Source organism: Leptodactylus fuscus, chromosome 5, assembly GCF_031893055.1.
Source record: "Leptodactylus fuscus isolate aLepFus1 chromosome 5, aLepFus1.hap2, whole genome shotgun sequence".
Taxonomy (NCBI): domain Eukaryota; kingdom Metazoa; phylum Chordata; class Amphibia; order Anura; family Leptodactylidae; genus Leptodactylus; species Leptodactylus fuscus.
The window spans coordinates 193803914-193826834 of NC_134269.1; the positions used below are offsets into that span (position 1 = coordinate 193803914).

Consider the following 22921-nt stretch of genomic DNA (forward strand, 5'->3'; position numbering starts at 1 on the left):
GTTTACAGACTTCATTTCTTCTTTAGTCTGATACATCCCAGTGCAAGTGATAGTTGTGTTAGTAAAAAAAAAATTGTAAAGAAAATAAATAAATAAACTCCATCAGTAGGAGACACTGCTGGCAGCACTTGGTTTCCTATGCTGCATTCCTTTTGCATAGAATTGAATGCAAAAAAGGACAGTCCTTAAGAGGGCATTCACACGGAGTAACGCCGGGCGTGTATCACAGCCGTACACGCCGGCGTTACGGCAGACTGCCGAACACTTCCCCATTCACTTCAATGGGAGCGCTCGTAACAGCGGCGTTTACAAGCGCTCCCATTGAAGTGAATGGGAAGTGTTCGGCAGTCTGCCAAAACGCCGGCATGTTCGGCTGTGATACACTCCCGGCGTTACTCCGTGTGAATGCCCCCTAATGTGTACAACTGGTTTCTGACTTGTATGTTCACTTCAAGCCTTTTAGTGTTATTTGTACACGGATGAATGTGGGTCGTACACTGGTTACAGTAAGTAGAGGAGAATCTGGTCACTCAGTTAGCCTTAGATCATTAATGAAATGTATAAGAGCTTCAAACTTGTGAATACAGTTCTTTGGTTGTGGCAAAAAGCTTCTATTTACTATTTAGCTTCTGCATCACACTAAAACTTTGTATTTGCTACTATCTCTCTCTAGCCTTCCCCTCTCCATAGCCTTCTCCTCTCCATAGCCTTCTGTAAACGTATGTAATCTCACTTATGTGACCTGCTGATGTAGCAGAGTTTTCATGTTGTGACTGGTATCCCCTTTAAGCAACTATATGTTTCGTATCACTTTAAGTTTGTCATAGTGTATTACAGATGTGACATTTAAGCACCTTCACCACGTTTCTTAGCTGGTGGAGAAGGTTTTATTTTTACATATAACACATTATAAAACTCCAGAAATCAGCATTTCCGAGCTCTCAAAGTCTCCCTGTACTTGTTAGTTTCTTTATTTATGGCCTGACAAGTCTATATATAGTAAAACCAGCTCTCCTAAACACATGGAGGACGGCGTGCTCAGAAACTGTCAAGGTTTTAGGCTTGGGTATTATTCACTTTATTTTTTTTTTATTATTATTTTGTCTCCATAAATCATTGACAGAAGTTTATGAACTGTGGAGATATCATGGTGGTCTTAAGAAGTTGCGTCCACTCAATCTGGCTAATATGTTAATTTATAATGCCAATTATTTTCTGCAGAGAAATCCTCAGGAAAATCCACATAAGGCCCCATGCACACAGTCATAGTTGTCTTCAGTATGTTATCCATAGTCATAGATACTATACGGACCCATTCATTTCTATGGCCCCATGCACACATTTATAGTTTTTACAGATCAGTGTCTGGACTGTAGATATCATCTACATAACATGGAGCATGTTCTATTTCTGTCCGTACTTGCTGCACAGACTCGCCCACTCTAGTGTAAAAAGCTGATACAAATTAGCAGTGATCTCTGTGCTCATAGTCATTCTCCGCCTTTGGTAGCAGCGGCCCCTAAAAGGTGCTTAAAGAGGACCTTTCACCACCTCCATTTATTTGCATTCTTTAACAGTTGCTGCTCCACTGAACCTGGCACAGTTGGATATTTTTTCTCTAGCCCTAACTTTCCCCGAGTAATCAATGCTTTTAGCTACAAAATCCAATATACTAATTTGTCTTTCTGCTGTTGGGTCTTTAACTGGCGCAGATAATCTGAGGCCGCCCACCCGACAGTAGAGAACCTAACTAGTATATTAAATGATGAAAATAACAGAAACGATTGCTCATGAACAGTGGGGGCTAGAGAAAAAATTCCAACTGTACCAGAATCGGTGGAGCGGTTCCACCTTTGGTAGAGGTGGTCAAAGGTCCTTTTTACAGATACCCTAGGAAAAACTGATTAACAGTGTTCGGTGGTACAGTTTATCTGTGGTATTCTATGATTTGTGGATTACTGGATTTTTTTTTTTTTTTTTTTTTTAGTGTTCCTTCAAAAACTAAGCATAGAAAAGCTGTTTACTGGTGTCACCTCAGAGGTCTTTTCAGAGAGTCCATCCTACTTTGCAATGATGGACTTACCCTTTAAATTTTATATCACAAAAAGAAGAGCATACGTGATCTATTATATTAGCTCCCAAAAACGCTATAGTGTTTTACATCACCTGAGGTCCTTATTCTTTAGATTATTTGGATTATTTTTCATTCACCGGGTTCACCAGGGAGCAGACTTTTCATATGGTATACTGTGCATACACTAGAGATTTTAGGCAGCCAGGAAAGACGATTGAGATACATTTCTGCCAACTCCCGTCATCGTGTTCTGACAAAAATGAGCATGACAGATGCTGACCGAAGGTATATATCTGAGGAAAAGTTGACCTGATTTTTCCATTTCTTGCATGGTACAGTCATTGGCAATACTTGGGATGTTCTTCATGCCAAACAGATGTGCCCCACCAGTAGCGGCCAAGACCAGGCCCTAGAGAGAGTACAGAGGTTCTTCAAAATTGCATCCGCAGTTGAATATTTTGCAGAAATACAAGTTTTTTGGGGCTGATCCCACTGGTGTTCTGCAGATATAGTAGGGATTCTGTTTTCGCTCCTCTGCTAGATATTACTAGATCCAGCAGGCTGCTTGAAGGTGTCATGGCATACAAGGAGCATTGAGAGGAAAAGCTTTCAATGTGAGGTCATATGAAACCCTAAGTAGCTAACGTTTGAGGGAGACGATTCATATGTGTGGAACGTGGATGAATAATTTGGGGGTAGACGTCACTCATTGAGCTTTTCTTCTTTTTTGGTGTTTTTATGTGCTAGAATCTGAGCTGTATCCCTGAACTTGTTTATCTTCCCACGCATTTCTTATTGCATCTAGAGATTGTGCCAGGTCATTTTTGGCCCTGTGAGTCTGCTGTATTTCGTAATGGACCGCAGTTACATTATTACAATTAAACTACATTGACGTCATTGTACAAAAATAACTCCCATGGGATCTTAGTGACCTGTGTTAGAACTTAACATGCTGAGCAATATGTGATGACATCAGAATAAATCTACAATCTCCATTAACTTGGCCATTATCAAGTTGAAGTTTTGTACCAATATAGGGCATCATATACCATGCAATTGCCAAGTCATGGAAATGGGAACTGTTTGTTAGCAACCACAGAGGATTAGTCATTATCTAGATAGAAGTCTCTTGTAAGATTATATTCAGTCCCTGCGAGTATATCGGTAAGGAAACTGATACTGGATTTAATGCCAACATGTAAGTAGATCTAATGGGTCTTCCTGGTGATGGATTTCTGGTCTCAGATATGATTGTTCAGGCTCAGTGGTATATCCTTGGAGACTTAAGTCAACAAGTATATTGTGTGTGTCCATTTAATATAATTCACGTCACGTTTTGGAGGTCAGCTCAATGTTATGTAGCTATTTTTAGGTGTTTTGTAATGAGCTTGGTGTTCATGGTGCTGACTTATATGAGCAGTTTTCGCCCAATGGTTCCCCAGCTGTTGATAAAAAAAACTCTCGGCATATCCAGATAGACTATGGTGGGATCTACTTAGACCTTTGTCACTACCTGTGGGTTCCCCAGCTATAAAAAACTGCAACAAGACTCTGTTTTTTATGGTGGGATCCTGGGTTCTTAAAGGGGTTGTCCCATCACAAGGATCCTATCTATACTGTTTGTTAATGTGGATGTAAGACTTTTCCTAAATACATTGCTTCAGCAAAACTGCTTTGTTTGTCCACTATCTTACTTTATTCAGTTCATTGTGGCCACAGCCCTGACTTAGCTGCTCATGAGTCAAGTGATGTATCTGCTGCTCTGAGGGGGGGGAGGGGCTAAGTGCACGGGAGTCAGCCTGTGTATCTAGCTATTCCTGTGTCTACACCACGTGACCTAGCTTCCTGCTATCAGATAGAGGAGAGGAGCTGCTTTCATTTCTTCTGTTCTCCCAGTTATCAGGCTAGCTAATTCAGTTGTGTTCATTATGGCAGAGACAGGCAGTGTCTGTATGTAACACAGAATGGAGTTGCTGCTGCCTGTACTTCATAGTCCAATATGGGTGGGCGGAGCTACATGCGAATTTAGGGGCGGAGCTAAACGGCAGGTTGCATGTGAAACCCACCCACCAAATGATGCAAGAAACCAGGAAGAAAGAAGATTTTACAGCAGTAAAGACTGATGAGTATGTGAGGTGGGAATACCCCTTTAAGCCAGTGCTTTCCAACTCCTTATTGTCCTGATGGTGTCACCTACATGTTTCTTTAGGCCATTAGTCTCTACCCTGATGCTGAGATCTATTTTGTCCTTAAGTCAGAAATCTTCATGTTGGTGGCTCCCTTTCTATTGCAAGTCTTTAGCTCTCCAGATGAACATTGATGATGGGATTTACGTGGACCTAAGCTCCATGCCTGTGGTCCCCCCAGTTGTACATAAGTGAAACAAACCTCAAACAGTTTTTAGTGGTGGGATCTATTTGAGTTCTTAGATCCAACCTATGGCTCATTATCCGTTGCCAAACTTCGACTGTCACTATATTGTTTAGTGATTGTTACCTACTTGTTTCCTTAGGCCAGTAGTCTACACACCCAGCATACTATGGTAGTCTTTGGCTTTGGGATCTACTTGGCCTTTAGGTCAGTAGTCTTTCCCTATGGCTCCCCAGCTGTTATGCACCTTCATTTCCGACCATATACTGGCAGCCTTTGATTGTGAAACCTACTTTGGCCCTTAGGTCATCTCTAACCTTTGGCTCCCCTGTTGTTCCAAAAGTATTACTCCCACCATATCTGCAGTGTCTTTGCCAGGAGTTGCAATTTCACAATAGCTCAATGAGTTATAGCTTGCAAACTACTGCCTTGGTTAGGTCAGGCCTAAAGCTCCCATTTTTTTTTCTTTATGCAAATTGTCTATTATTAGGTTGCGTGAAAATGTCGGAGTCAGTACAATTCATATTTGTTATTTTATATGACATCAGTCTTTCCGCCTTGGCATAACAGTACAGGACACCTCTTCATAGCCAGTCCTTCAGAGCAGAAGTGTAATAGGAAGACAACAGACGCTTTGTATTAAAATGGCAGCAATTTCTCACTGCCAAACAGTTTTGCATACACTTATTTGCTGAATGCTTTTAAGTAAACAGTGTTGTAGTGTCAGACGCTTTGCAGTTGCAAACAAATTGTAATTTTATTGGCAAACAAAATATTCGGAGAGTAAATGAAAGATTCTGGTACTTGCAGTTTCAACGCCTCGGGAACAAGAGTCCATAGATTAGATACAAGTAGGGATACAGACTGCGTCCTGGTGTTGAAGCTAGGGTCCCACCCCGTATCAATTTAGAAGAAAGAGCTTCACACGAAGATGCGTGCTAATAAATCAGATGTATTTTTATTGGTAGAGCAAACGTTTTCGGTCTTAACTCAGACCTTCATCAGGCTCTACATGAAAAAACATAACATAAGTATAAACAACAAAGAAGGGATATATAAAACACATCCCAGACAAACAAAACAAAAAAATAAAGTAAAGTATAGGACACTAAATAAACACAATTCCCATTATTGGAACATTAATAAACAGACAATATTGTGTATATATAAGGAACCATATATAGGCTGGCCTAAGTGTTATCTAGGGTAGGCACTTGGAAAAATATAAACACGTAGTTAAGGAAAAGCAACCTGTCAACAAAATGAACATAAAAGATGGCCTGGTTTACTTTTGTACTGTAAACAAATATTGCAGGTGAATAGCAACAAAATAGACCAGGTTAAAAGACATGACATATGTAGAAATATATACAACATATTCTCAATACCTGTGCAATGATGTAGTAAGTCACAGATCTCAGTCTGGCCAGTAAGAAAGGCAATATGAAGCCTAAAAATGTATAGAGTACAAACTAGTGAAAATAAAGGACTCAACATGGATTTAAGGCCAGCATGTGCTCGTTGTCTCAGGGGAACTTACCTCTGCCGCCGTCTTAAGACGGGGAATCATTATTGTGATTCGCGCTTCCCTGTGGCTGACAGTGCCATTTCTTTTGCGCTATACATCTTTATCCTAAAGCGGGCCCCGGAATAGCGGCGGCAGAGGTAAGTTCCCCTGAGACAACGAGCACATGCTGGCCTTAAATCCATGTTGAGTCCTTTATTTTCACTAGTTTGTACTCTATACATTTTTAGGCTTCATATTGCCTTTCTTACTGGCCAGACTGAGATCTGTGACTTACTACATCATTGCACAGGTATTGAGAATATGTTGTATATATTTCTACATATGTCATGTCTTTTAACCTGGTCTATTTTGTTGCTATTCACCTGCAATATTTGTTTACAGTACAAAAGTAAACCAGGCCATCTTTTATGTTCATTTTGTTGACAGGTTGCTTTTCCTTAACTACGTGTTTATATATTTCCAAGTGCCTACCCTAGATAACACTTAGGCCAGCCTATATATGGTTCCTTATATATACACAATATTGTCTGTTTATTAATGTTCCAATAATGGGAATTGTGTTTATTTAGTGTCCTATACTTTACTTTATTTTTTTGTTTTGTTTGTCTGGGATGTGTTTTATATATCCCTTCTTTGTTGTTTATACTTATGTTATGTTTTTTCATGTAGAGCCTGATGAAGGTCTGAGTTAAGACCGAAAACGTTTGCTCTACCAATAAAAATACATCTGATTTATTAGCACGCATCTTCGTGTGAAGCTCTTTCTTCTACATAGATTAGATACAGCTACTGCACAGGCAGGATTATAGGAGGCTGCAGTTGTGCCTGCACCCTGATCCTGAAGCAAAGGGGGCTACAAGTTCCTCCTGGTCCATATGTTGAGATAGTTGCTGCAGATGACATGTAAGAGAGTACTCACATATCGTAGTGTTTTGAGAAAATGGCGGAAAAACCTTGATGTGGCTTCAACGTGTCATTTAATATGATGTCTGTAGTTGGATGATTTACTTACAAATTTTGCACTAGGACCCGGGAGCTTCAAGATATGCCACTGTGAAATCTCTGTTGTAGGCCTGCACCTATGAACTATGAAGTAGACCAGTGACAATAATGGGAAAAGTAATGGCGACCATGTCGGTTGATTCTACAATGTGCTGTATTTAAGAAGCCACTAACATTGTGGGGAATTTCTCATGATCTCTTGTATGGAGATGTGGTGATGCATCTATTTTATTAAAGAGAACTTGTCCCAAATCACCCTGATTTAAAGCCATCCCGCCTCCCGCCCCCCAAAAACTTACCTAGAGATGAGTCCAATGACTCTCTAGATGCTACCAGCACCTGCACAGTTTTTTACTGAATCCAAGGACATAGGCTTCTCTGTGTGTGTGCGAGATATAGCACTGAAGTATTGGCTTCAGGGAAGAACTGCACCAGCAGGGACAGTATAGCTTTTTTATATTCGTATTATCTATGGCTTTGTAACAGAGCGATTTGGGACACTAAACCCACGGTCTGTAAGGTCCTGTGGTTGTCTCATATCAACCGGTCAGGTTCCCTTTAAGAGGCTCACATGTGCACAGTAAATAATGGTGTTATCTACAGGCTTTGCATACCTGCTGCCATGTCCCTACCATAATCATGTTTTGGAATAGGGGTGTAAACCGGTTCAAATTTTTCGCAAGTCTATGTGCACCAAAATAGGCAAACTGTATTTTTTATTTTTTTTTAAATGCCATACTTTAATGAATGTCCCTTTAATTGTTTCCATTCTTATATAAAAGCATAAGGCTCCATGCACACGACAGAGGGGGTGTGATTGTTTTAAAGAAGTGTCCTCCGATTGCCTTCCATTCATTTGTTTCTATGGGGGTTCCATCCTGTTTCAGTCACAGAACTGGTTAGGACCTGTGCTATTATTTTAGGACCCGAGCATCGGTGCCCCCATTTGGGGCCTTATTCCAAATACATTGGCAGAGATTATTATTCTAGGACTGTTTTTTACTGTAAAAATAATCACAAAGTTGGGTTTATTAAAGGGGCTCTATCACTAGGGAAAGTCATTTTTAATTAATCACATCCTTGAATAGGCTTTAGAAAGGCTAGTCCACACCTACCTTTAGTATATAGATTGCCTCAGTGGTTTCTGAATAAGTCCGTTTTTATTCATATGCTAATTAGACTGGTGCACGATGCATCTTGCACCCTCTTTACTATTGTTTCCTATGCTTGTATACAGCACATGCAGCTGATGATGATGATGACTCAGCTTCCTGTTTGCACACACACAGGAGATAATAGCAGAGACTAGTGCTGCTGGGAACTTCCTGTGCTGGATGGAAGCTCATTAGCATACGAATAAAAACCGTTTTATTCAGAAACCACTGAGGCAATCTACATACTAAAGGTAAGTGTGGAATAGCCTTTCTAAAGCCTATGCAAGGATGGGGTTAGTTAAAAATGACTTTTCCCAGTGATAGAGCCCCTTTAAAGTGTGCAAAGAGTCGGTGGAGGTGGAGAATAAGGAGTAAGAGAGATTTTGTCTTTAAGATGCCACCATATGAAATAATAATCTTCTTTGAACCGGCCAGAGAGACATCTGGAAATTGTTTGCCTTTCAAGTAGTCTTTAAAAATGTGATGTTTAGAAAAGATTATGCAACGATGAGTTAGAAACCTCTTAGGGCTGCATTTATGTAAACTGAGGTTTTCTACTTACTTCTGCTTAAAAGAGGTAAAAAAAATAAAACAGCTTTTTCTGTATGGTAAATGTCACCGTGTATTTGGCTTGTAAGCTCGATTGCTAGGAATAAGAGGGTTGCATTTATAGCTTAGTTTATAGGATTGTATGTTCACTACTCATATCTATAAAGTAGCTTTGCTGATGTTGTAGAACTTCAACTCCCAGTATGTCCCATACTATACACCGTATCTATCCAGAATGATAAGAATTGTGTATGAATGATGGACATATTGATGGTCTGTCTTTAGGATAGGACATCATTGTCATGGGGGGCCTGACACCTGCACAGATCAGCTATTTAAATAGACTGCTTGTTATTGAGTGAAGGTCTCACCCAATTGCTACAAAGTGCTGTACATTGCATAGGGACTTTGCTTGGTATTGCAGCTCACTTGAATAGAACTGAGCAGTAACCAGGCCACACGGCAAATGAAGGTGATGTCACTGGCCCTTGAAACAGAAACGGCCGCTTGGTACAGCTGATCTGTGGGGCTCCAGGATGTCAGTCCCCCAACATTTGATCTGTACGAGGATCGAACATTGATGCTAAATCATGGTAATATGTCATCCATGTTTTTATTAGGGCATCAACATTTAACTATAAGATCGGTGCCCATGTTTTTATGTTAGAGTGCGGAAGAACATTTCTGACCATCAATTGGGCAGTCCATGGTCATGTGGTGGGCAGACCAGGCTGTCCATGGTCATGTGGTGGGCAGATCAGGCAATCCATGGTCATGTGGAGGGTTGTCCATGTATCATGTGGTGGGCAGATCAGGCAATCCATGGTCATGTGGAGGGTTGTCCATGTATCATGTGGTGGGCAGATTAGGCAGTCCATGGTCATGTGGAGGGTTGTCCATGTATCATGTAGTGGGCAGATCAGGCAATCCATGGTCATGTGGAAAGTTGTCCATGTATCATGTGGTGGACAGATCAGGCAGTCCATGGTCACATGGTGGGCAGATCAGGCAGTCCATGGTCACATGGTGGGCAGATCAGGCAGTACATGGTCACGTGGTGGGCAGATCAGGCAGTACATGGTCACGTGGTGGGCAGATCAGGCAGTACATGGTCACGTGGTGGGCAGATCAGGCAGTACATGGTCACGTGGTGGGCAGATCAGGCAGTACATGGTCACGTGGTGGGCAGATCAAGCAGTACATGGTCACGTGGTGGGCAGATCAGGCAGTACATGGTCATGTGGTGGGCAGATCAGGCAGTACATGATCATGTGATGGGCACACAAGTACAGAGCTGTGAACAGCATAACTTTTCTTGCGCCAACAAATTATACAACGCTTTACAAACCTTGTCAGTCACTGTCCCATATAGGGCTGACAATCTAAATTCTCTTCTCTGCATGTCTTTGGACAGTCCCTTTAAGCTTATGCTTAGGGATCTACATTTATGCTATTAATAGAGTGACTATAGGGATACTTTAAGGGTATGACATTGACAAGTACGTACAGAGCATCGCTGGCACTACAATAGTTAACATTTCTCTTAAGCTAGGTATTAAGGAATGAGTATCTGCATTACAATCTTATACATATATAGAGAGAATATTCCGCAGACTCCCATCATCCATCACTACAGCCCCATCAGATGATGCCTGTGAAGTATTGACTGCCTGCTAATTTAGTTCCTGCGGTGGTTTCTGATGCCCTTGACGTTGTACTTCACATTTGTCGATAACGCCACCTAATTTCATTGGAGAGCTTTCAGTTAGCATGCAAGGATTGAGCCGGTCGTATAATAGCACCCTGCTGTCATCTGGAACTAAGGTGCGTCTGTCTCTAGTCAAATACTGAGGTTAGAGCCCTGTTTTTCGAATACAGATCAGTTTCCTTCCTTCTCTTAGGATACTACATGTATATAGCATTACATCTGTATATAGGAAGCTTACTTGCTCCCTCTAGTGTCAGCTGCTACCAGCTAGATATTTTTCATGTAGCTAAAAAGGGTCTGACCCAATAGGTTTATTATATTAACCTCACTACATTTTTTTTTGGGACACATTTACAATATTTGAGACAGAATGTTAGGTACAGGTTTTAGAAGCCTGGCTCTATAATACATGGTTATCTGATGTTTGCAATTAATCTGTCATGTTTGTATGGCCTCATGCACGCCACTGAATAAGCCTGTAAGCAGCATTCAGTTCTTACTTCTTTACTCCATGCTCTGTACTGAATGCAGCTCACCACTAGCTCCCTTGGGCGCCGGTAACTTCATACGTGGACATTCATCCTTGCGGGGCTAGCACTTCTCAACCTGGCATTTATTTTCCCCGGGAATAGCAGAGCATAGCCCTAGGGGAGTTGAATACTATGGGTGTAGACTACACCAAATGAAAAATAGGTATGTTTGACATAATAGCACCACGTTCACATCTGCACTGTTGTGTCCATTAGAGGACCAGAACAATGGACACAAGGGCCAATAAAACAGCAGACTCCAAGGGTGCTTGGCCGACCCCATTAGCTATAATGGAAGTGACCATAATGGGGTCCATCAGATATCCATTCTTTTAAACTGAAACTACTGGACAAAAATGAATTGGTTATACTGGTATTGAGCATTAAAGGTGATGTATGAGTTGCAATTGTAAAGGCATTGTCAGTGAACAAAGTTGTTTTGTAGATCTGCATAACATTAACTATTCGATGTCTGGAACTAATCCAGCAGATGGAGCATTGACTCATTTTACATGTGGCCTGTGATATATGATGTTTTGTAATGTGAGATGCACATGTTATATATATATATCCCTGTTCTTTCTCGTGCAGGAAACTGATCCAGATTTCGATCACTGCGCTGTCTGTATCGAGAGCTACAAGCAGAATGACATTGTTCGCGTCCTGCCATGCAAGTAAGTGTACATGAGGAATCTCTTGCCGCTGCTTTTTTTATACACTGTTTTTTTGGCTGTCGACTCTTCCACCTTTTTATATTGATGGCCTGTAAAGCTTTATAAGGTCTGTTCTCCATCCTTAGGCCAGTTTTATATTCTTAATACTGCACCTAGAATAATAGGGCATAACCCTGTAGCAGCTGGTCGAGGGTGCACTTACAAAAGAGGCACGCCTTCTGCCATTTGTGCGCCTGGGTGAAAATATACGTCCTGATAAATCTCCGCCCTGCACGCTCTGGCTAGGGGCAATTTTCAGAAAAATGGCGAGGACGGCGCAGAATTTTAATTTTTTTTTTAAAAAAAAGTTGCATTTTTTTTTTGTGCTCCCTGTCCCAATCTTTAAGGCTAAAACTTAGGGGTACAGCTGAGCAGTGCTGCTTTACGATGGTTCTGTAACTTCATCTAAGGTGAATGGGCCTATGGAAACAGTGTGACACAGGTGAACTACACTCCTTAGCGGCATAGTTACTGAAACCATGTAAATCTGTTTTCGTACGTCCCATTGTCTTCAATGATCTGTTTGTCTTTTCTTGTAAGTGCTTCCCTGTCCATTATTCTTATTTCAACAGCGATTTGTCGAGATGGGAATTAACCCTTTAAATATCATACTTTAATATTTACGGTAGTTCTTCTATGCAATGCCACAGTAGGGCTAAATCAAAATAGCGATTAATCCTGCATTTTACCTCAATTACGATTAATGGTGACTATTTGGGTCACACCCCTTTGACCGTATGTGTTGGTTGAACCTCGTGAGATTTGTTTCACAAACTTGATCCAGCGGTTTTGTTCAGACCAAATATTGCCGAAACGGTACTGCTATTATACTATGAGGTCTCTTCACACCCCAGAGTTTAATAAGTGGAGGTCCAGAGAAGGTGATCAAACATTAAAAAAAAAAAAAAAAAAAAAAAAGTGTGTTACTCACCTCTACTAGTCTCTGGCATGACTCCCTGCCGTATCAAGGTCTTCTGACTGATGTCAAGGATTGCTGAGCCCTGAAATCTGAGGCCCAATCACAGGACTCAGCAGTCCCTGACGTCTGTTAGAAGACCTGAAGACAGTAGGGAGTCATGCTGGATCCCAGGAGAGGTGAGTAACACTGTTTTTTTTTATGTTGAATCACTTCCCCTGGGCCCTTTGATCATTATACTCTGGGATTTGAAAAATCGCCATAGTATTATTATTATTATCATTATTATTATTATTGTTTATTTATATAGCACCATTAATTCCATGGTGCTTTACATTTGGGGGTTACATACAATACACAGAATATACAGGTAGATATAATATTAACAATGACCGACTGGCACAGTGGGGTAGAGACAGGAGGAGAGGGGGAGACTGTACAGATGGCAGTGTGGTGATAGTGTTATTGGAGGTTGTAGGCCTTCCTGAATAGGTGAGTCTTCAGGGCCTTCTTGAAGCCTGTGATTGTGGGGGTCAGTCTTATGGCTTTACGCGCGCTTCCATTGAAGTGAATGAGATATGTTTTGAAGCGCTCGCGTGTACGGGTCTAAATGAGCAGCGCGCTTACGCCGTGTGAAGGGGCCCTTATAATGTAATTGCAGTTTCGGTTCAGACGTTTTCCATCCAAATAATGGAACGTAAATGCAGATATTGTAATCACATTGGTTATCCTGGTTGATGATCGGTTTTGGTAACTACTTGCAACAGCATTACACACATCTGTCTACTTACCAACATTTATGCTGGTGAAATAGGAATGTTCATGTCCTGCCCCTAAATCTGATGGGACCACCCACATCTGGCATTGGGGTTTGTTACAAAAAATTCTGCACTATCCCAGCAAATTTGAGACCATTGGCAACTATTCGGATGTAATGGCCACCCAATAAATACCTGTAAATAGCACGGCTCGTAAGCAGGGTCCCTGCACTGTCTTAGTGTTGAAGCTGTTAGTTTAGTATCTGCTACTTCTGTATGTGGTTGGTAGTAAAAGAGTTAATACATTGCCTCCGTACATAGCACTTTAGGTATTGGGTAAAGCTGTCTAGCCTTGGCAGGTTTCTAATACCATACAAGGTTAATATTTCACATTTTGTATGTGCTGTAGTTTGCCCTCCACATTCAGCATCGTGTCCTTGTCCCCATTAAACTCAGTTTTATCATGTACGTGTTGCGTGTTCATGTACTCAGAGGATCCGTAAGACATTGTCAGATTTTAGACCTTGTCATAAAAGAGGCAAAGTATTAGGAAGCTTTTAAAAACTTACACGTCCTCACCATTGGGGGAGAAAACACACTTTGAGATGAGGTCATTCAGGTTACTGTAATGCACCAGCGAAAGCGACTACAAAATAACCTTCACTCTCACTATAGTACACGGACTAAAGGATGAGCTAAATGTAGAACAATATAGACATGCATTGTGTATTTCCACTTAGCTGTTCGATCAATATCAGATCAGTGGGGACCTCAGGACCCCCGCCGATCATCTGTTTGAGTAGACTGCAGTGTTTGGTGAGCTCTGAACACCAATTCATACATTGTGCTACATTGAGGTTGTGCCTGGTTTTGCAGCTCAGAATGGGAATGAGCTACAGACAGGCCAATGGACATGATGGCCAAAAAGCAGCGCCCTCCCTAGCAGCTGACCTGTTACGGTTCAAAATATATATTACATCTGTAAACCCAGGCAGAAAAATACAGCAAGTTTTTGGAGCATTTTTCTCTTGTTTCTTCCCTATTTAATATATAGGGAAAGTTCTTGCAATTCCAGAGCTAAACTTAATATACTTCAATAGCGTAGGATTTTTTTTTCGCACCAAGTTTGCACAAAATCTCATTCACTTTACTGGTACTGCAAAGCCTAGCGTTTTTTTTCTACAGCATTTCTGCAACAGCCAAAAAAAGCTGCGTTTTCACAATGTGGGACTCTATAGACCATGGCTTTAGTGTCCCAAGTTGCTCTGTTAAAATGCAAATTTTCAGCCACACTGAAAAAAAAAAATAAAATAAAAGCTTCATACTTAAAGGGATCCTATCATTGGATACCTTTTTTTTCTAACATGTAGGAATAGCCTTAAGAAAGGCTATTCTTCTCCTACCTTTAGATGTCTTCTCCACGCCGCTGTTCGGTAGAAATCCAGGTTTTCTTCGGTATGCAAATGAGTTCTCTCGCAGCACAGGGGGCGGGCTCCAGCACTCAAACAGCACTGGGGGCATCCCCAATGCTGCGAGAGAACTCTCCAGTGACGCCTCTATCTAATTCTGGAATGGCCTCGCCTTGTGTCTTTTTCCATCCTGGGTTTCAATGTTCTAGGCCTTGGGGAGAGCCGACTGCGCATGTCAGCGGCCACAAGAAAATGGACGCTTACCAACTGCACATGCGAACGGCCACAAGAAAATGGCCGCTTACTCAGTAAGCTGTGTAAGTGGCCATTATCTTGTGGCAGCTAACATGTGCAGTCGGCTCTGCACAAGGCTTAGAAGATTGAAACCCAGGACAAAAGAAGATACAAGGAGAGGGAGTTCTAGAAGAAGATGGAGACGGCGCTGGAGAGTTCTCTCACAGCATTGAGGACGCCTCCAGTGCTGTTTGAGTGCTGCCCCCCCCCCCCCCCCCCCCCCCAGTGCTGCGAGAGAACTCATTTGCATACCGAAGAAAACCGGGGTTTCTACCAAACGGTGGCAAAGACATCTAAAGGTAGGAGAAGAATAGCCTTTCCTAAGGCTATTCCTACGTGTTAGTCAGAAAAAAAGGGTATCCAATGATAGGATGCCTTTAACTAGAGATGAGGCCGATGGGTCTCATCAGACTTCTCTCTGGAGCTTCCGGGGTCTGCACTGTTCACCAATGAAGTCGAAGATGTTCACTGCCTATTCTCTACACATGTGCCTAAGAGCCGGCGCATGTGCACTGAAGCCAAGGCATTGTACTCTGGCTTCAGTGATGGGCTGGGAAGGTGTCAGGAGCTCCAGAGAGGAGTCCAATGAGACTCCTCTATAGATAAATATACAGTTTTTATATTTTTAATGCGGCTGTGAATTGCACATAATAGGACGTTTTGGGATTCTAAATCCGTGGTCTATAAGGACCTGTGGGTTGTTTAGTACAGATGATGGGTAACATAAAGCTTTTTTGGTTTGTGTGGCCATGGATTGAATTACAACAGGGTGATCTAAGATGCTAAACCCATAAGGGCCTGAGAGTGATCATCAGGATGAGCACCATATACATAAGATGTGATTGGGAGGAGCAGTGTATGCATGTGCCATGCATTGTAACACTAAGTAATCTTCCTTTATTTACATGTAACCTCTGGCTGCTGAGGTATTAGATGCTGTATGTACACTCACCGGCCACTTTATTAGGTACACCATGCTAGTAACGGGTTGGACCCCCTTTTGCCTTCAGAACTGCCTCAATTCTTCGTGGCATAGATTCAACAAGGTGCTGGAAGCATTCCTCAGAGATTTTGGTCCATATTGACATGATGGCATCACACAGTTGCCGCAGATTTGTCGGCTGCACATCCATGATGCCAATCTCCCGTTCCACCACATCCCAAAGATGCTCTATTGGATTGAGATCTGGTGACTGTGGAGGCCATTGGAGTACAGTGAACTCATTGTCATGTTCAAGAAACCAGTCTGAGATGATTCCAGCTTTATGACATGGCGCATTATCCTCCTGAAAGTAGCCATCAGATGTTGGGTACATTGTGGTCATAAAGGGAGGGACATGGTCAGCAACAATACTCAGGTAGGCTTTGGCGTTGCAACGATGCTCAATTGGTACCAAGGGGCCCAAAGAGTGCCAAGAAAATATTCCCCACACCATGACACCACCACCACCAGCCTGAACCGTTGATACAAGGCAGGATGGATCCATGCTTTCATGTTGTTGACGCCAAATTCTGACCCTACCATCCGAATGTCGCAGCAGAAATCGAGACTCATCAGACCAGGCAACGTTTTCCAATCTTCAATTGTCCAATTTCGATGAGCTTGTGCAAATTGTAGCCTCAGTTTCCTGTTCTTAGCTGAAAGGAGTGGCACCCGGTGTGGTCTTCTGCTGCTGTAGCCCATCTGCCTCAAAGTTCGACGTACTGTGCGTTCAGAGATGCTCTTCTGGCTACCTTGGTTGTAACGGGTGGCTATTTGAGTCACTGTTGCCTTTCTATCAGCTCGAACCAGTCTGGCCATTCTCCTCTGGCATCAACAACGCATTTCCGCCCACAGAACTGCCGCTCACTGGATGTTTTTTCTTTTTCGGACCATTCTCTGTAAACCCTAGAGATGGTTGTGCGTGAAAATCCCAGTAGATCAGCAGTTTCTGAAATACTCAGACCAGCCCTTCTGGCACCAACAACCATGCCACGTTCAAAGGCACTCAAATCACCTTTCTTCCCCATACTGATGCTCGGTTTGAACTGCAGGAGATTGTCTTGACCATGTCTACATGCCTAAATGCACTGAGTTGCCGCCATGTGATTGGCTGATTAGAAATTAAGTGTTTAACGAGCAGTTGGACAGGTGTACCTAATAAAGTGGCCGGTGAGTGTATGTTACCGCTTTAGACAGATGAAGTACACAAAAGGTACCCCATAAAATCCTTCTACGAGCATGCAGATAAAAATAGTGGGGCTGCAAAACACGCATCTCCCTTCATGCGGCAGTAGGGCTCGTACTCTGCAGTAATGATTTTATGTCTGCTTGTATTAAATTATCCGTGGATGCTAAAGCTCTGAGACACCGGCTCTGCTGATAGGGATGTCAATGATAAATGCAGTGTCTGGGAGCTTCTACCATTTCCTCAGGCCTCCGAGCCCGGTACCCAGTCATTACCAGCGTCCACCCTCCATCCTTAATTTGTTCCTCTCTTTGTGTAAAAGATGATCACAGTGATCATTGTATACTTGGTGGTGCGGCTCTGCAGGGACCGTCGAATAGTCTGGAATTACTGACTGTGGGGCTGATGAGGTTTTGTCGGAAAAATGTATTCAGAAGCCAAGTATAGCTGCTGGATTCGGAGAGAACGTTCTATGTCCTGGCTCTTGGTATCATTTCTGGATCTGTCATGACTGTTCTGAAGTAATAGGGGTAAAACATAGACTGCAGGCTTCTGTAGAGACGCTCTTTTCGACGGCTGATCAATTTAATTCACACGAAAGGAAGCAAAGACAAGGTTTCTCGAGTACGGCGGGATGGCTGTTGAATTCATCTCGGCTCGTTGCTTGGCTTCAAGTGTAGAGCAAGAGAAAAAGGGAGGATCATTCCTGTAAAGAAAGCTTCTGCATGCGCTCGCTGTGAATAGTCACTTCCTTTGATCACTTGTCTCATGTATTTCTCATTATATATATATATTTTATATATGCTGCCACACGGTGAAGACGCGTTTTTTCCCCCCATTGTAGCGCTTCAAATACATTTGTTCTGCAAGGGAAAATTTCCATTGAGATCCCTGTTGCGCTTATAAGATGAAAAGTCTTCCCGCAGACAATTCTTATTTTCAGCTAAAACTATCCATAGACATAATGATAAAAGTTCACAGCGGTCTTGTTAAGATTTATAAGATTTTCTATTGCAGTGAATCCCACTGTTGGGAGCTTGGTTTGGGGTCGTGTTCTATGTTTGTTGGCCAGCTTCATGTTATTCATGAGATTTGCAGACTGTGAATTGCTTTGACTTCCCCATGCCAAGTATCTTTAGCAGGATGATAGAGGAGAGAAGCTGAGCTCTGTGATATATAGGGATATAGGATAGAGGGAGAGAAGCTGAGCTCTGTGATATATAGGGTTATAGGATAGAGGGAGAGAAGCTGAGCTCTGTGATATATAGGGTTATATGATAGAGGAGAGAAGCTGAGCTCTGTGATATATAAGGTTATATGATACAGGAGAGAAGCTGAGCTCTGTGATATATAAGGTTATATGATACAGGAGAGAAGCTGAGCTCTGTGATATATAGGGTTATATTACAGAGGAGAGAAGCTGAGCTCTGTGATATATAGGGTTATATGATAGAGGAGAGAAGCTGAGCTCTGTGATATATAAGGTTATATGATACAGGAGAGAAGCTGAGCTCTGTGATATATAAGGTTATATCAGGGGTCCTCAAACTTTTTAAATAGGGGGCCGGAGGCAGAGCAAACGCACAGACATCGGGAGCGGTGCCCTCCAATAGGTAAAGTGAAGTGCGCTCCATGGCCTGGCCCGAGCTCCCCAGGAGCTTCATTATAAATGCACGCCTGCCAGCGTTGTCGGCTGGGCCAGACAGAAGTGCTTGGCGGGCCACATGTGGCCCTCGGGCCGCAGTTTGAGGACCCCTGGGTTATATAATACAGCAGAGAAGCTGAGCTGTGTGATATATAGGGTTATATGATACAGCAGAGAAGCTGAGCTCTGTAATATATAGGGTTATATGATAAGAGAGAAGCTGAGCTCTGTGATATACAGTGGGGCAAAAAAGTATTTAGTCAGTCACCAATAGTGCAAGTTCCACCACTTAAAAAGATGAGGCGTCTGTAATTTACATCATAGGTAGACCTCAACTATGAGAGACAAAATGAGAAAACAAATCCAGAAAATCACATTGTCTGATTTTGTAAGAATTTATTTGCAAATTATGGTGGAAAATAAGTATTTGGTCAGTAACAAAATTTTATCTCAATACTTTGTTATATATCCTTTGTTGGCAATGACAAGGGTCAAACGTTTTCTGTAAGTCCCCATGCTTTACAGTAGGTATGGTGTTTGATGGATGCAACTCAGTATTCTTTTTCCTCCAAACACGAAAAGTTGTGTTTCTACCAAACAGTTCCAGTTTGGTTTCATCAGACCATAGGACATTCTCCCAATACTCTTCTGGATCATCCAAATGCTCTCTAGCAAACTTCAGACGGGCCCGGACATGTACTGGCTTAAGCAGTGGGACATGTCTGGCACTGCAGGATCTGAGTCCCTGGCGGCGTAGTGTGTTACTGATGGTAGGCTTTGTTACATTGGTCCCAGCTCTCTGCAGTTCATTCACTAGGTCCCCCCGCGTTGTTCTGGGATTTTTGCTCACCGTTCTTGTGATCATTTTGACCCCACGGGGTGAGATATCAGTGGTCTTGTATGTCTTCCATTTTCTAATTATTGCTCGCACTGTTGATTTCTTCAATCCAAGCTGGATGCCTATTGCAGATTCAGTCTTCCCAGCCTGGTGCAGGGCTACAATTTTGTTTCTGGTGTCCTTTGACAGCTCTTTGGTCTTCACCATAGTGGAGTTTGGAGTCTGACTGTTTGAGGGTGTGCACAGGTGTCTTTTTATAGTGATAACAAGTTTAAACAAGTGCCATTACTACAGGTAATGAGTGGAGGAAAGAGGAGACTCTTAAAGAAGAAGTTACAGGTCTGTGAGAGCCAGAAATCTTGATTGCTTGTAGGTGACCAAATACTTATTTTCCACCATAATTTGCAAATAAATTCTTACAAAATCAGACAATGTAATTTTCTGGATTTGTTTTCTCATTTTGTCTCTCATAGTTGAGGTCTACCTATGATGTAAATTACAGACGCCTCTCATCTTTTTAAGTGGTGGAACTTGCACTATTGGTGACTGACTAAATACTTTTTTGCCCCACTGTATAAGGCTATATGATAATAGGAAAGAAGATGAGCTCTGTGATATATAGGGTAACCCTAACAGGGTAACAGAGGTAACAGAGTTAAGGTAACAGAGCTCAGCTTCTCTTCTGCATCATATAACCCCCCTATTCGTTATTCTGGTCCTCCATCAGACGAGAACAACTGATAGGCCGCCACTAGTGTGAACTGAGCATAACCTAGTCTTTCCAGATAGTCTTTCTACAATGTAGGTAAACTACATCCACCGTGTATCTCACAAACAAGATCTCTAAACTGGATACAGTAGCACACTCCCAGTTGTAAGATGTTCAGTGGCAGATTTTGACCTATGAATACAAAGAATGACAAAGATTTCTGCGTTCCTAGCAGCAAGCAAGGGTATTGAAAATGTCTTGGAATAGAAGCACTTGTCTGTTTTTTTGAAAACCGCCTTTCCTTGCTGATATTTGTTGAAGCCTTTAGAAGCTTCATTGGGTCCTAGGAACACACAAAGAACTTTCCCACGACCCAAGTCCAGCTCCGCTGGCAAGCAAGTTAAAAAGGAACAGCCAAATCCATAAGAGAGTGGACAGCAAGCTGAGTTAATCTTGTCTCTCACAAAGAAAATGGTTTTCTGAGATTTACCGCGCTGTTATAGAAGGGTCTTTATCAGAGACTATTTAGAGAGACCGAGCGCTAGGCAGTCAATGGGAAGCAGAGACCGGTCGCAAACTAAGTCGATAATATCTAAAAGTCATTATGTCTGAAAGCCATTTATAGATCTCCCGATTATGAACTTGGTGAAATAAAAGGGAGGAGGATCTGTGCATCCAGTAAATGGCAAAATGTCAGCTTTGTTTCATCGAAGTTTCTATTAGTCTTGTGCGCAGCATCCAGTTCCTCGGCTTCTCCTGGCCCGCAGGCGTATGACCACAATCATTATTTGTTAGCATGAAAAGTTTGTTTTTGACAATGTAGAGGTCATCCACCTCCGCGTTTCTCCAGACACACAAAATATGCCCGTGTCCAGCTAATATGTTCGTGGAATTCTGGTCACAGTTCACATTAAAGGGAATTGAAATCCTGCTCAAAGCTCCCTGTTAAGGAATTTGTGTTAAAGGGATTTTCCACAGGAATCCAAAACTGACTGATGGTCGGCCGCCCAGTATATCAACCCATCCCCGTAGATAGGTTAGGGTCACCAGAATCCAACAAGGTTCACAATGTTTTTCTCTTGTGAATCCGTACCTCTGTTTCTGAGACATTGCTGTTTTTGCAGTATGTCAATGAGATCTTTGGAGCAGGAAGGGTGTTGTTGTTGCTCCAAAGGAATGAGCAGAAATGCCCTTGTTGCACCAAAGAGCTAATATACTTACTGACAAAAACAGAGGCGGCCATTGACAAGTAGAAAACCGTTTATTCAGGTACCCCTAACCTATCTACCTGCGGGGCTAAGTTGATATTCTGGGGTCTGCCAACCAATTCAGTTGATCTTCTATGGCAGACAAAAGTCATCTTTTCATGGCTGATTGTTGCCCTATACGTTAATGTGTATGGCCAGCTTTTGGATTGGTCATCATATCAGATTAGTGGTGTCTGACACCTCCACTACCAGTTTATTGGAGAAGCCAAAGTATATGTACTAATACTGGAGCGTTTTCACTACTTAAATAGCACATATGTTATATACCCGCTGTGCTTGACATACAAGTTCTGTCCCAATCACTTGAATGGGACTCAGCTGCAAAAAGCCCTTGTGATTGATGAACATGTCACGTAGCCAGTGAAGCGGGAGTACTGCTTTCAGTGGGCCGCAGCTGCTTCAACCACCTGATCTGTGGAGTCTTGTATGTTGGACCCCTGCTGATCTAATATTGAGGACCTCTCCAAATAAATTCTTTAAAAGGGATTGTCCAACTGTAATACAAATCTACTAGAATGGAGCAATATGTGACACTAAACAAATAATATTTTATAATCATATCTATTTAAAGTACGGTATTTGAGATATATATATATATATATATATATATATATATATATATATATATATATATATGTGTGTGTGTGTTTAATATCATGGATGAATGACAGATTTTGGATTTTTTCCTTGTTCTCCTTTGCTCAGTATTGCCCCCTGCTGACAAATGCCCTTTGTAAAAATTGACCAGAGTAGTAAATGGAGGGAAGTAACAGCAGCAAAGTACTGTAAGCTAAATAGGATCCGTGCCTCAGTACTAACTACAATACTTCTGCTCTCTATGGGCAACAATCTGCCCGAGGATGCAGGTTTCCTGGGGTCTTCTAGGTGGTGGTGCCATAGTATTACCCTCGCTGAGATCCCATGCTGTCACATGAAGATAGTATATTGCTTTGCCAGACTTTACAAAGCCTGTATAAAATGGATGTCTTCTCTTTCCCAGGCATGTGTTCCACAAGGTGTGCGTGGATCCGTGGCTCAGCGAGCACTGCACCTGTCCTATGTGCAAGCTAAACATTTTGAAGGCCTTGGGGATTGTGGTAAGTACTATAGTGTGATAAGTTCTTGTCGGCGCCACATTGTTATTATCAGACCTGTATAATTGACTCGGTCAGTCCACACCTTGATCTCAAGGCCTCAGGGTTTGACCTGAGGTCTTAAGTCTACACAGTAAAAGCATATCTGAAGAACTGGACAGTCCAGATTTTCAGGGCTATAACTAAACCATGAG

The 22921-nt window shown here is 42.1% G+C and overlaps 1 protein-coding gene across 2 annotated transcripts in view; it reads left to right on the forward strand.

Moving 5' to 3' along the window:
• The window catches only part of RNF130 (ring finger protein 130), a 159645-nt gene that overhangs the window by 97499 nt on the left and 39225 nt on the right, over nucleotides 1-22921 (forward strand). For both annotated transcript variants that reach the window (XM_075274981.1, XM_075274980.1), the window contains exons 5-6: nucleotides 11507-11589; nucleotides 22634-22730. In XM_075274981.1, coding sequence (XP_075131082.1) covers nucleotides 11507-11589; nucleotides 22634-22730 — 180 coding nt within the window. The remainder of the gene's footprint in view (nucleotides 1-11506; nucleotides 11590-22633; nucleotides 22731-22921) is intronic.